Below are 15,309 nucleotides of genomic sequence, written 5' to 3'. Positions count from 1 at the left end.
TCCCCTTCCTTTCTTCCTTCCTTCCTTCCTTCCTTCCTTCCTTCCTTCCTTCCTTCCTTCCTTCCTTCCTTCCTTCCTTCCTTCCTTCTCTCTCTGTCTCTGTCTCTGTCTCTGTCTCTGTCTCTGTCTCTGTCTCTCTCTCTCTCTCCCTCCCCACCCCCTCTCTCTCTCACCTTCTATCCTAATAACAACTCTAAGATGGAAGGGCAAGTGCTTGCCAATCAGAGTTAAATGACTTGCCTAGGGACATACAACTAGAAGGTGACTGAGGCCAGATTTGGCACCAGGTCCTCCTGAATGAAGACCTAGTACTCTATCCACTGTGACACTAGCTGCCCCTTAAGCAACTTTTTTTAAATTATAGAGAAAATGCTGACCTGCATGAAGAGTTTGTTAGTATAATGAAATCACAGGTCTGTTCCTTAACTTCATCCATATTTCTGGACACAGCGGGTAGCAAACTGAAGGAACTCTTTGCTACCAAGAAATCACTTGGGCTGAAAGTATAAATAGGTTGAGAGCTGTTTAGACACAGCCATGGAATGCAGAGCCATAATAGGTTATTAAGGGAAGCCTGTATACTTCTGAAGTATGGTCTTAAGAGCATGGAGGACAACCATGCCTTCCCATCCCATACCCCACCGTTTTCTCTGCCAGAGATAGAATTCTGGGCAAGACGGATGCCAGATTAGACCCAAGAGAGCAACATGTATCTTCTTACTTGCTGAACACCATAACCAATAATATCCTCATCTCATAAGCTCAATTCAAAGGCAGCCCTTTCAAAGGATCCATCTGAGCTGATTGTTGAAAGAGAGGCTATCAGCAACAAATTGGCAACCCAGTGACTTAGGTGCCACTTCCAGTTCTCTCACTGTTCAGCCTGGAATCACCATTAAACTGAGGTGTATTTGTGCACAAGAAGGTCAGACCCTTCTTAGTATCATAAGGCTCGGAGAATTATTCAACCCATAAATTTGACCCACAGAGAACGTGAAGAGCTAGCAGAGAGATCAGGGATTAGCTAGTCTAATTAATTTTAATAATAGGAAACTGATGGAGAATTATTAGTAGTGGGGGCTAGCAAGAATTTGCAATGGAACCAGTCTTATGCCTATCCAAAACCCAATACCAGATTATGCAGTGAATAGAGTGCTGGGCCTGGAGTCAAGAAGATCTGAGTTCAAATCTTACCTTAGACACAATAGATGTGTGGCACTCCTTATCTGTAAAATGGGAATAATGGCATCTACCTCCCAAAGTTGCTATGAGAAGCAAAAGAGATAATGCTGGGTGTTGATAAAGGCATAAGAAATAAAGGAAAGGGATAAAGGTGGAATTTGAACCCATGTCTTCCTGACTCTTAAGTCTTAACAGAATGTCTAATATCTTTCTGACCCCGTCTAAGACTCTGTCCAAAGCAGTTTGATACCTCGTTTCCTCTTTTCTAAATCCATCCTTTTCTTATCTTGTCTCCACTTTACTCAAGAGTAACTAGGTATAGTTCCCATCTCCGTGTAAGGTAGGAGACAAGGCATATAAGGGCTAACAAGATGTCAGGCAAACACACAACAAAGACAGCTCTAGTAGGATTTGTGTAGCTATAGTCTATATTGTATATTTTTGAGTGTATTTATATTTATAGAGAGACAGAGAAAGAGAGAGTAAGAGAGACTATTGGTAGTGATAGTGGGTGGTATGAAGGATGGTCTGAGAGAGTTATTTTAAATTGTGGGAAGAAAAGTTGAATCATTTTCAAAGATAGGTAGCATAGTTTCAGGAACAAATAGAAAGTACAAGTTAGAAGAGTCCTGCTCTCGTCTTTATCCTGAGCTGCAATTTTCCATTTCCTGCACAAAACTTTCTGCGTTGGAAAATTGAGTTCATGATCATTTCACCATCTCACCATCCCTTTCTCCTTGTCCCATCCCCAAGCCAGCTCTTGCCCCTGATTTCTCTCAATTGCTAATGGTATTACTTGTAGTGATCAAGCTCAGAACTCAAGTGGTTCTGATCCTTCACTTGCTTTTACTTATATCCAGAAGTCATGAAATCTTATGAATTCCAGCTTCATGATGTCTTGTGAACTAGTCTTTTCCTTTCCATCATTCTCACTACCACCATTGCTAATTCACCTTTTACATGGTCATTGGCCCTATCATCCTCAAATCTACTTTGCCTCTCTTATCTATTCCCCACTCAAAAACCTTCAATGTCTCCCTAGTACTTACTTCTAGGATAAAGCCCAAACTCCATAGCCAGGCATTCAGGTCCTTTTGGAGGTTGGTCCCAATTTAGCTCTCATTTCTCCTTTTCACAAACCTCCCTATGCCAGCTAAGACTGGTCTACCTGTTGGACCACAATTATGTGGTTTTGTACTTAGCCTGTACCACTTTATAGAAAAAGTAACAACTTTTTACGAATCTATCATTTCTCCTGGATGATATACAAACTCGTTGTAGGCACAATCTGATATTTCTGCTCTTCCAGAATCTGCAGAAAGTAAGTGAGACACAAACATTAGTGGATGGAGACAATGGGACATTAGCTGATAAATCTTGAAGCTGTGATCTCTCTCTGCCTCTCTCTCCTCTGTGATTTCCTTGATTTTGGGAACTCCTTGTGAATCTCCGATGAAAATGACCACCTTCTCTGTAACTTCAAATCTTAGAGAGTTGCCAGGCATTGAGAAGTTATATGCTTCACTTTCTAGGTGGGCAAGTCAGTTAACCCCAATTTCCTGACCATTATTATTACTCTTTTACCTTGGAATCAACACTTCATATCAATTCTAAGACAAAAGGTAAGCATTTTTTAAAAGTTATATGATTTACCCAAAGTCATACTATCTCACCTCTGACACTAACTTGCTCTGTGACCTTAGCCAAGTCATTTAATCTCTTGATACTCTAGGCAATTTTCTAAGACTAGAAGTTGGAGACGGTGTCTTATTTGCATTGGCAGAGAATTTCCTCACCTAGAAGTTACCTTTAACAATGAAATTATAGGTCCTGTCCTTGTCCCTAAAAAACAGAATGTGTTAGAGAGGAGGAACCTGAACTCAAGTCTTCCTTCCTGAGTCTAGGGTCAGCTCTCTAACTGTTAGGGATAAGGGATCTCTCTTAAGGGCTTTGATTTGTAGTAGAGGGAGCAAAGACTAAAAGACTTTGGAAAGGAAGCTGCCTTGATGTACATGAAAACTGGAGGCCAAGGATTCTTCCCAAGATCCTTCAAGTCACAGCATGACTCCTGGTGTGTCTCTGTGGATACACTGAAGCAGGGGTCGGCAGCTTATGGCTCTCGAACCATATCTGGCTCTTTTGAGGGCCAGATATGGCTCTTTCTGCAGGAGCCATAAAGTCAATTTTTTTTCAGGCGCTGTTACAGGAGCGCACACTGTGAGCACTGTACGGCTCTCATGAAATTACATTTTAAAAAATGTGGCGTTTATGGCTCTCATGGCCAAAAAGGTTGCCGACCCCTGCGCTGAAGGATGGGCAGAAAGTTGCCCTCTATGCCCCTCCAAATGACTCCATCTATTACGAGAAGCTGGGGACTGAGGTACCCCTGACTTGCCAAACCTCTGTGCTCCCACTTCTGCATGTATCTAGCTTTCCACCTTCCAAAGACCATGTAAATGAAGAATTGGCATGACATTGGAATGGCATATTCCCTTACTCTAAGTATCTACCAGAGAACCACACACAGGGACCTTGAGGAAATACTGAGCTTTAATGATGGCATGATATTGATCCTAACAATAAAAATGTTCTGCATTATAAATAGAATTTCAAGCCCAGGGGGCAGCTGGGTGGCTCAGTGGATTGAGAGCCAGGCCTAGAGATGGGAGGTCCTGAGTTCAAATCTGACCTCAGACACTTCCTAGCTGTGTAATCCTGGACAAGTCACTTAACCCTCATTGCCTACCCTTAGCACTCTTCTGCCTTAGAACCAATACACAGTATTGATTCTAAGATGGAAGGAAACGGTTTAAGAAAAAAAAAAAAAGAATTTCAAGCCCAGATAATGATCCATATATCTCATGTTGTATAGGATACAACAGAGTAGTCAAGTTTGTTATGATGAGATTTGGCAACTATGAGGGTACTGCCTTTGACTCAGTCATAGGATTATAAGGACAATAAGAGTTTGGGTTAATAAAAGAATTTAAAGTTAGTGTCAATTTTAAGACAAAAGGTAAGGGTTTAAAAAAGAAAGTAAAATGATTTGCCCAAAGTCACTTATTACCTGATACACTTGTTAGTTGTGTGACCTTGGGTAAGTCACTTGACCTCTGTCTACTTCACCTTTCTCATCTGTAAAATGGGAATGATAATAGCATCTATCTTCCCCTCCTCCCCCCAGGGTTTTTGTGAGGATCAAAGGAGTTAACACACATAAGCACTTTGCAAACCATAAAGTGATATGTAAATGCTACTATTATTATTGTTATCTAAATTTGCAATGTACTCCACTCTCTCTTATTTCATTCTCATAACAACTCTGGGAGGTAGGGGCTACTATTTTCTCTAAAGATTAGGAAATTTAAGGAGATTAAGTAAATGACCCAGGGTCACATGCCTAGTAAATGTCTAAGGAAGGATTTGAACTCCTGACCCATGGAAACATAGAGATAAAAGAGACTTATTGTTATTGTTGTTATTAGGGGAAAGTGGGTGGCACAGTAGATAGAGTCCTGGGCCTCAAGTCCAGAAGGCTCATCTTCCTGAGTTCAAATCTAATCTCAAGCATTTACTGCTTGTGTGACCCTGGGTGAGTCACTTAACTCCCATTGTCTCTAGCCCTTATTATTCTTTTGCCTTTGAACAGATAATTAGTTTTGATTCTAAGACAGAATTTGCAGAACAGATTTTTCAAGGAAAAAAAGAAGAAAGCTACAAAACTAGGATCCCTACTCTAGGTCCCTCTGACTACAAATGTAGTTCCTTTCCACTCTATGCTGTTTTCCTTAGCTTCCAGGATAGAATTCCTCATTTAGTTAAAAAACAAAACAAATCCCTTACCTTCCATCTTAGAATTAATACTGTGTATCAGTTCCAAGGTAGAAGAGTGGTAAGGGTTAGACAAGGAGGGTTAAGTGACTTGCCCTGGGTTACACAGCTAGGAAGTGTCTGAGGCCAGATTTGAATTCAGAACCTCCCATCTCTAGACCTGTTGACTACCTGACCTACCCACCTGCCTCTATTCTCACTGAATTTTACAGAAATTTCCAGCTAGATCCAATTCCAATACAGGGAGAAAAATAACAGTCTAGATTTAGAATTAGAAGAATCATTAGGAGCCATCTAGTCTGACATCAGATTTTATAGATGAGGAAACTGAGACACAGGGAGATGAAGAGACTTGCCTAAAATCAGAGAGGCAGTAAATGGCAGAATCAGGAAATTCCTGGCTGTCTACAAAAAAAAAAAGTAAGTCAGGGATTCTGCCCAACTTTGTTTGTTGGTCTGTGACTAACAAGGGTAGTCTTCGGACAGTTATCGAAGCAGAGGCTAAGCAGAATATTGTTTGAGATGGTCTGTCTCTCTCCTCTTCTCCACTCTGCAGATGATGGAGTCTGAGGGTTTTGCCACCACACTATCAGAAAAAATTCTAGCCAACCTAGTCCTATCTGGCTGGGTGACCTTGGAAAAATCACTCCATCACAATGTGAACTCCTAGAGGCCAGGGACTGTCTTTTGCCTCTTTTAGTACTCCTAGCACTTAGCAAAATGCCAACAAACAGGGTAAAGTGACTTGCTCAGGGTCACACAGTTAATGTGTCTAAAGACCAGATTTGAACTCAGCTAGAATCTTACTGACTCCATGCCTGGCACTCTAAATGTTTATTGATTGATTATTGATTGACTTCACTTTTTTATGCCTCAGTTTCTTCATATGTAAAACAAGCTGGTTAGGCTAATTGAGGTCTATTCTGGCTCTGAAATCCCTATAATTCATCTATTAGGGCCTGTTTATCTGTCTAGCTCTCATAGACACATTAATGTTAGACTAGGAAGGCTAGGTACCCAAGTACCTAGAGAGTCTGGGGATTCTCGACCTTTCTGCATTCTTCTCCAGCCCATTTTATAGATGAGGAAACTGAGGCAAACAGGGTAAAGTGACCTGCCCACAGCTAGTGTCTGAGGTTAGATTTTCTGGATGGGCCCTGCTGCCAGTCTGGTGAAGTCTACGAATCTCTTCTCTGAATAATGTTTTTAAGTGTATAAAATAAGATATATAGTATTACAAAGGGAATTAAGTATATAGAAATGAAGTTATCAAAAAGAAATAAAAATAAGTTCATAGACCCCAGGTTAAGAATCTCTGAGCCAATCCTATTCTTTCATTTAAGCAAAAAGGACACAGAGAGCCAGAGGGATGATATAGCTTGCTCAAGGTTTGCTCTAAGTTATGCAGTCTCTGTCTCTCTTCTCTGTACCTCCTACCCCCTAACCCAACTTGCATTGCTATAGCCCCCTTTTAGGTCCTCTCCTATGAAAAGTTCTCCCACAAACTGTGCTTTCTATCAGGGTCTATTACAAGCAAATATACATTCAAAAGTTATTGTTTGCATTTACAACTTGGGCTCCTTTTGGATTAGACCTATCTTATGGGCAAGGGGTGGGGGTGGCAAATTTTCACTTTGCACTTGAAAGAATGAGAAGAGCTTGGGCCTAGTCAATGAGAGGACTTTTTAATGGGTTTAGGCAGTGCTGAGTATAAGCAAACTCTCTTCCACAAAGAGACCTACTATGTGCAAAACACTGTGCCAAGTCCTAAGGGAAACACAAAGTTTACATATGGCGGAGACATTGCTCTCATGGAATCTTTTGTCCAGCACCTGTCCTTGGCTCAGACCAGTGAGCTTCCCTTGGGCAGTGCATTCTAGTCATTCCCTGGCTTGGTTTTCATAGGGTTAATATAGCCCGCAGGGCTTCACATTATGCAGACTTGGGTGACTTCACCTGACAGAGAGGCTATGTCTGTCCCTCTTTGGAAATAACAGTGACCAGTTCCAAGATAGGAAGGAAGCTGTGGGTTACATCTGATGAGGGCCTTTCTAATGACCCTTAGATGCCCAGAATGGGCAAATGAGGAAGGTTATAGCATCCACTCACTGACCCTATAGCCCCTAGAATATATCTAAGCTTCAGGAAAAGTAGACCCTTGTTGGAGGTAAGGGTAACTAAGAAGATCTCTGGAGGGTTCCACCAATCTAGAGATACCAAAGTAAAGAAGGAACTGAGTCCATAAAATCAATAATGATGGAAAAACAAACCACTGCCCACTCTACTACTCAAAGTATCTGGATTCCAAGTCCCCAGTTGCTCCATGGTTCTTGTTTGAAGAACAGAGCAAGGAAAGACAACATAGCTTTGCCTTGTCTTGGGAGGACATGGAACTGTGCATTGCAGCTGCTTTTGTCCAGTGCCCCATTCTCAACTTTAAAAGAGGTTAAGGGGGAATGGTAAGGGCTCAGGGAGAGACAGGGAAGGGATGGAGATAGCTGGAGTAGGAGGGTGATCATTGAGCAAAGGAGAAATACTTGTAGTGAGTTGAATTTCCTTTTTATTTAGTCTTTACCAGGATCCGGATTCAGTTTCTCACCCCTCCCTTGCTCTCCTTATCCAACCAACTGACAGAGAAGAATGTGACTATCCTCTCCTGGCCTCCCCCAACTCCATACTTCCAGGAGCCGCCCAGCCCCAGCCCCAGGGTTGTTATTCCAGGACCCTGGTGGTCTGTTCCTCTGACAGCCACCAGGGTGGGGTGTTGGGAGCCCTGGTTGTCTCTGTTCTCCCTTTCTCTCCCAGTTTCTGGACTGAACAGAATGTTCCCCATACAAATTTAGGGTCTAGAGACACCATTTCTCCCACCTCCTTTCACCTTTCCAGGTGTAAAGAAAATAATCCCAGAGTCCTCCTCCCTTTAATTCCCTTCTTACACACCAGAAAAGGACAGATGGCAAGATACAAACAAGCTCCACTGCCTTTCCCCCACCATTCAAGACTGTGAAATACCAGCAAACAAATGTCTCATCCAAATTAGGAAGCAAGCAGTGCTGCCTGCCTCTGTGTATGCTGTAGGGGTGTTTTGGATTTTCTTTTACTCATTCACCCCCTCCCCCAAACCCAAAATCCCACAAACACATGAGGACCTGTGCAGGCATCGCCCCCATCAGTTCCCTCCATCTCCCCCACCCCATCCAAAGCCACACACACTCCTGAGCCCATAACGTTGTGACCTAAGCTGCCATGAACTCGGACACACAACTCTGCTTGTGCAACAACACCCTCTCCTGCTCCCCCATGGCCACTACCACCTGATCCCACTCCATTTCTCCCAAACCCAAAGCCCATACAGCCCTTAACGGGAGCATTAGTCAATAGGTGTTGATGGTGGAATGTAGGACCTGTCTATTCTGTGGTGACCACAGGTGGTGGCTGGGAGGAGAAGCTGCTAACCACTCAGGGAGCACAAAGCCATCATTCACAACACTCCCTGCTCTTGGCACAACAAAACATGTGCCAGGGTTCCTTGGACATGATCTCTGCTGTTTGTATTCTTCCAGGGGTGAAAGGGTGTCCCCAAAACTCTTCCTGGGAGCCCTAGCATCGTGGAGATTACTGGGTCTGTATCCTGCAGCTAACTTACTCTATGGCAATGACCATTAGGCTAAAGCTTTCTTAGGGCACACAGAATGCGTTGAGATTGGCCTTCTGGGTAGCCTTCTCCATCCTCCCCACAACATCCCTATTTACCTTCTTGGGCAAGGACGATGAACTTGGTGGTCTTGAGGGTCTTGCCATTCAGTGTCCAAGTAATGGTGGCTGGTGGCTCAGATACAACCTGGCACTGAAGGATAAGTTTACTGCCCTCAGCCACGCGCAAGTCCTGGAGTTTCTCTGTGAAGCTTGGGGGAGTCCCTTTTTTTTCTGCAGTCTTATCACTATCTAGAGCATCTGTACAGGCTCTTTTGCAGTTCACATCGTTGATGACCTCATTCTTAAGCTCCTCTTTCCCTGCTTGTTTCGGGGGTTCCACTGGTTGGGCATTTCCTATAGGTTTCTTGGTTTCGGCTGGAGTGGCGTTTCCAATAGATCTTTGGGTATCGGCTAACTTGGCACCCCCAAAAGGCTTCTGGGTTTCGGCTAACTTGGCATTCCCTATCAGTCTGGTGTTATCGACCAGCTTGGCATTCTCTCCTGCTTTGGCATTTAGGGATTCGGCGTTGGCACTGCCATTCTCTGCAGGTAACTTTTTCTTGTTGCCAAGCACAGAACGAAAATCTGGGGTAGCTGGTTTGGGAAGTGGTGTCTTCTCTAGGACAGGGGCCTTAGGACCCCCCTTCTTGGCTAGCACAGAGCGGAAGTCAACCTGCTGGGGGCTGTGCACCTTCCTCTCCTCCTCGGATAACGTCTTTGGCTTCACTTGCCGTTGCAAGTTGGCGCGGAAATCCATCTGCTCGGCCGGGATCTCCTTCAGCTCTTCTTCTGACAGAGTCTTGGTGCACACCTTCTTCCCCAGGAGGTCTCGGAAGTCCAGCTGTTCTACTTCCTGCTGTCGAAGTCGGTCTTCGGTATGCTCCCGGGTCTCCACCCGTCTCTTCAGCACCCCTCGAACGTCCTCGCCCTCCTCTTCAGGCCTCCAGCTCAGCCTGTGCCCCAGGCCCAGGGGTCTTAGTGTTCCATGATGGCCACCACCACTGCCACCACTGCCAACGCCGCTGCCGCCTCCTCCTCCTCCTCCGGCTAGTCCTTCACAGCTGGCAGGCTCCTTCCCCCTGCAACCAATGAAGGGAAAAAAGAAAAATCGCAGGAGGAAAAGGGGCTGGTTAAAAAAAAAAAAAAAAAAAAAAAAAACAACCGTCAGGGGAGAGCAAATCCCTGAGGGCGGGAGGGTAGAGGAGGGGTGTGTGGAGAAGAGGGATGGGGCCGGCCTGGCTGTGTTTATAGAAGGGAACGTTGGTGAGAGGAACTCGCCTGCCTAGTTGCTTTATTGCATCGGTAATGACTTCAGTAGCCATATAAGGGTGTGTGCAAAAAAAAAAAATTCACCCCCTTCAACCCCCCCTTCTTCTCCCTCCCCTATTCCCTTTTCCAATCTCTCCTTCTCTGTTCCAGCAGCTTCAGCTGGAAGATGCAAGCAATCTGTAGGGCCACATCTGAGGGGACTGGCTGAGTGGCTGCCAAGCCAGGGGCTGGGAGGGCAGGAGTGAGAACCAGAGACCAGTAAAGAAGAAGAAGAAGAAGAAAAAAAACCTGACCCTGGCCATTTCCCAGGGAGCAGTACTTACAGGCAAATGGGGAAGGCCTCTCCCAGGGCCCCCGAAGGGCTCTCTCGAAGCATCAGGGTCACCTGGCAACTGCACTCGCCCACCCGGTTCCTGAGGATTTCAAAGCACATCCCTAGGTTAAGAGGTTTTTGCACTCCAAGCCTCCCCTCTTCCTTCAATTGTGTGTGGGGTATAGTGCATGGATTCTCTGTCCAAAGTTCCCCTGAGAAGATGGGGGGAATGGTCAGGGTGACTGGGGGCTTAACTCGTGGGAAGTGGTGTTTGGGAAGGCTGATGACTTCCTGTCCTACTTCCAAATATGCCTCCAACTTCTCCAAAACCTGGTCATCATTTTGTCTCCCCAAACTTTTTCCCACAACTCCCCTTGCTTAATCAATTCAACTCTTTTAGATATCTTGAGTCATAAGAAGTAGACTACATGAAGAGAGTGAGGAGATGTGGGTGGAGAATTGGCCCCCTACTCCCCCACATCCTTTCCCCCATCACACACACTCTGCTATCTCTGCCAGCTCTTTAAGCTTCAGATCATCCCCTGTGCCCCCAATTTCAGAAGTGGACATAATCTCCAACAGAAAAGGAGATGAAGGAAGAAAATTCAACCACGGAACCCTTCTGTCTGGAAAAAACAAATCCATCTAATGTAAGAGGTAGAGGGGACCTTTGAGACCCAAATTCTCTCAGTTTCAGCTGCAGAAGCTGAGATCAAGAGTGGCAAATTGATTTGCCCAGGGTCCCATGATGACTTGGCAGATGGTGCTAATACCAAGCTGTCTGACTCTCTGACCAATTCTCTTAACTTGCAGAATGTAAGGATCAGAAGGCAAAAATTCTGCCTAGTTGGTTTGGTTCTTCTGTCTAGCTCCTTACTCTGAAATCATCTTATGCTCTTTTATTGTAGAGTCTTCAATTCCTCCCTGTCTCCTACCACTTCCAACACTTTCCCAACTTGGGAGGTTAAATACTTCCTCCGTCTCCTGTCCACCTGCCAGGCCCCTCACCTCTGACCTGTTTATATTATAGCACTAATAAGTGTCACTTGAAGTGGACAGTAGTTTTTATTCTTTTGGCTGCAGAGGAAATTTTCTCTCCTTTCCTTCTCTCTGTCTCTCCCTCCCCTCCCTCTCTCTGTCTCCATCTTCAACTTTCTCTCCCTTCCTCCCCTCTCCTCTGTTTCTCTCCTTTCCTCACTCCCTCTATCTGTCTTTCTCTCTTCTGTCTCTGTCACTGTCTCTGTCTCTTTTTTCCCTTATTTACCATGTCTTAGAATCACTTCTGAGTATCAGTTCTAAGGCAAAAAAGTGGTAAGGGCTAGGCAACTGGGGTTGCATGATTTAGTCAGGGTCACACAGCTAGGAAATGTCTGAGGCCAGATTTGAACCCAGGTTCTCCTGACCCCAGGCCTGACTTTTTATCCAAAAGAGCCACCTATCTGCCCCTTCCATAATCCCTTTCAATGACTCCCACTAGAGATGCTGTTAATTCTCTATATAGTACCTGTGGCTAGGCTCTGGCCCATCTTTCCCAAAGTTGGGAAGAAGGATGAGGAGGTTGGCAGGGGGTGGTGGTGAAAGAGGGAATCACTCTTAAACCAAACCTGGGTTTTCATCAGTAAAGGAGGTGCTACTAACAGTCTCTCTCTTTCTTTCCAGAATGTTGCTAGAGATGGGGGTCTTTAAGTCTTGACATTTGGAAGATTCTTTGGAGTAACTAGTAAAGGTGATAGGACTGATGCAAAGATATGACTGAGGGCATTATTAAGCCTTCACAGGAGGAGTAAATGAGCATATATTGCATACACAGACATTCTCTTTAAGCCTTTACCTTCATTGGTATTGGTTCTAAGGCTGAAGAATGGTAAGGGTTGGCAATGGGGGTTAAGTGACTGGCCCAGGGTCACACAGCTAGGAAGAGTCTGAGGCCAGATTTGAAAATAGGATCTCCCATCTCTAGACCTGGCTCTCAATCCCTTAACTCCCCCCTAGGCAACTCTCTTAGACCTTAAGTTACAGAGAAGATGCTGGCTGCAGTGGTAGAGAGAGATTCATTTCTTTTTTTAAGTTCAACTTAATCTTTTTCAATGAATAAAACATCTGTTTTCTCTCCCTCCCACCTCCTACCCCACCCTTATTGAAAAGAAGAAAAGAAAAACAAAACTCTCACAACAAATAACATAGTCGAGCAAAACAAATTCCTGTATTAGCCAAGACCAAAAAGAAAATGCCTCGTTCTGTACTGTAGAAGGGGTTTCTTCACCTAGGAAATTCTCTCTACTAATGGTGTTAAACTTTAGTGGGGGCCACTAAAGAGAACCAGAAGATCCCTTTGGATGGCATATTGACTTAGTAAAGTATGTGTTTATATATTTCATTTAAAAAATAATTTATCAACACCTTAAAATTAGATAGGAACTACATTATAATCTGGCTCTTGAGTATTCAAGAGTGTTGTGGGCCACATGCCCAGTCTTTGACACGTCTGCTCCACTCTGATAAACTTCACAGATCCATTCCCTAACCCAGCAAGTGCTAGATGTGAGGATACAAAGCCAGTTCTAGCCTTCAAGGAACATTTCAACTACTTAATAGATTAAATGTCCTATTAAAGTCCTTCTCCGATGCCCCAGCATGGCTCGAAGGTGATCCTGAACTCAGAAAGGCTCTGCCAGTAGGGGTCCAAGATCAAGCAGGTCCTACTGTAAGACAGAGATCGGTTGATGATGGGCCTGGCAACAGGGCTGTGTCTGTCACTTGAGGACCAGCCTGGTTAAATCTGGAAAGGCACATCCTCAAAAGGTTGGACACCAGTGGATGATTTTTTTTTCTTTCAGTAATGGCAACTCATGAAAATGACCAGCTAAGTCACGCAGGGGGTTTCGATCTGCACGGATTCGAGAACACCCACATGGTTCCAAGCTCTGAGTACAAATTCCAAGATCCTCTGAGTACTGAAGCAAGCATGAATTAAAGAAACTTTTGTGGCCCAAGGGATACAGGGCCTAAGGGATGCTATTTATAACATCATTCCTGAGGGAAAACTCACTCTGAGTTCCCAAAAGCTGACTAACAAATGAGAGGAACACAATGTATTAGTAAGTCTGGGGTTGCTTATATATGAATAAGGTGTGAGTTACTGATAAATTTAACCTTTTAAAACAGGCATTTAAAAAAAAAACAGGGAAAGGAAAGGAAATTGCTAATAGGTAGAATCCAGGAGAATATAATATATTGGTAAAAATGGATCCTACAGCCACATATTGACTTCAAAAACCACAAATGAACCTTATCTATTATGTTGTTTTGTATTTTTATTTATTTTGTTAAACATTTCCAATTGCATTTTAATCTGGTTGGGGGGTAGTTTTGCTCCTGGGGTCTTGAGTTGGACACTTCTGATTTATTAGAGAGAGTGCTGACTTAGAATCAAGAGGGCCTGGATGCAAAATCTACCTAGCTATGTGATCTTGGGCACATCACTTAATCTCTCTGGACTTCTATTTCCTTATCTGTAAAATACCAAAATTGGACTCAAAAACCTCTAAGAACCCTATTAGGTTTCAAACTTCTCAAGGTCAGGGATTGTCTTTTTGTTTTTCTTTGTATCACCAATAATTAACACCATGCCTGCCATATTAATAATGTTTGTTTACTAATTGACTGACTCCCAGTAACTTTGAGAGGTAAGTGATATTATTCTCATTTTACAGAAAAGGAGACTAAAACTGAAAGGGGTTAAAGGGCTTGCCCAAGGTCACATAGCTAGTACAAGCCAGAAGAACCCAGCTTCCAATATCTACTATACTAACCTGCCGCTCGGTAGTAATACTTGTACCACTCACCTCATAGAGTTGTTATGTAAAAAGTACTCTGTAAATCATAAAATGGGATATAAATTAGAGCTATCACTAATCACAGGGGAAACTGTGTACCACAGTTGAAAGAGAGAAATGGCATGAAGCCAGGAAGATCAGGGTTCGAGTCTTGCCTTTGACAATTATTTGCTGTATGAACCTTGGGAAATGTCTCAACCTCTCTGTGAAATCTGCTCTCTTAGACTATGAATTGCTGACTTGCATTGATAAAGGATGTTTTCTCGCTTGGAAGTCCCCTACACCAACGAAATCAGAAATCTTAATTATAAAAGCCCAGCTCCAAAGCAAGTAGAGTTAGTCCTGTTACTCATCTCTGGATGTCCAGAGACATACTGTCTCTGGAATGAACAGTATGGGCAAAACTATTTTTAAAATGGAATTTTTTTGGCAATGGTCAATCCTTCAAATATTTCAGCTAAATGTTGGATATATCTTTTTGACCTGATGATAGCAGGCACTCCCAAGCCAGGTACAGAAGGAGAAAATAGAGGGAAGGAAAAGTGTCCTTTCACTTTTGCTCATATAGTTGCTCATATACTTGCCCTCACTGCTGGATCAGAGACATGGGGAAAAGAATGAATTATGCCCAGGATTTTCACCCTAATATGCACATCCCTTTCCCCTCTTCACCTCTTTTCCGAGCTCCACTTCCTGGGCCAGCTAGACACCTTGAAAGGCATTATGTCCCAGCTCAGTATCTGACTGATCACCACCAGCAAGAACAAAGACTAAGTGGAAAACAATGTCTGTGCCAGAGCCTGGCACTCATCCCCTGGGAGAAGTTTCCACTGACTCGCTTCTGCTCTGTTTGGGCTGTAGCCAGAGCCAGGCTAAATGGGCTTTTAAATGGATAAGGAGGTAGGTTTTTTTGGGGGAAAAATAAAATAGACATAGGGGTCCAGGTCAGAAGAATGCAGCAAGGGTCCTGACTTCCCAGGGTACCAAATACAAACCCTCCACAATGGGTCTTGGCTTGTTTCAGACCTGCCTCTAACCAAATGCTCTATTTTGGTTAGCAATCCTTCTGAAAAACCCTTGTCTTTGCTCCTCCATTGCATACTCTTGCTCAGAAGAACTAACTCACTCACTCTCTCTCTCTCTCTCTCTCTCTCTCTCTCTCTCTCTCTCTCTCTCTCTCTC

At 43.8% G+C, this 15,309-nt stretch overlaps 1 protein-coding gene across 1 annotated transcript in view; it reads right to left on the bottom strand.

The window, feature by feature from the left end:
- MYLK (myosin light chain kinase) overlaps positions 1–15,309 on the bottom strand; it is a 331,964-nt gene that overhangs the window by 141,001 nt on the left and 175,654 nt on the right. The window contains exons 14-15 of the mRNA XM_044670040.1: positions 10,302–10,391; positions 8,767–9,788 (exon numbers count right to left, since the gene is read on the bottom strand). Coding sequence (XP_044525975.1) covers positions 8,767–9,788; positions 10,302–10,391 — 1,112 coding nt within the window. The remainder of the gene's footprint in view (positions 1–8,766; positions 9,789–10,301; positions 10,392–15,309) is intronic.

Source organism: Gracilinanus agilis, chromosome 3 (assembly GCF_016433145.1).
Source record: "Gracilinanus agilis isolate LMUSP501 chromosome 3, AgileGrace, whole genome shotgun sequence".
NCBI classification, from domain to species: Eukaryota; Metazoa; Chordata; class Mammalia; order Didelphimorphia; family Didelphidae; genus Gracilinanus; species Gracilinanus agilis.
The sequence above is the reverse complement of the archived record's forward strand: the minus strand, read 5'-3'. Positions and strand labels throughout refer to the sequence as shown.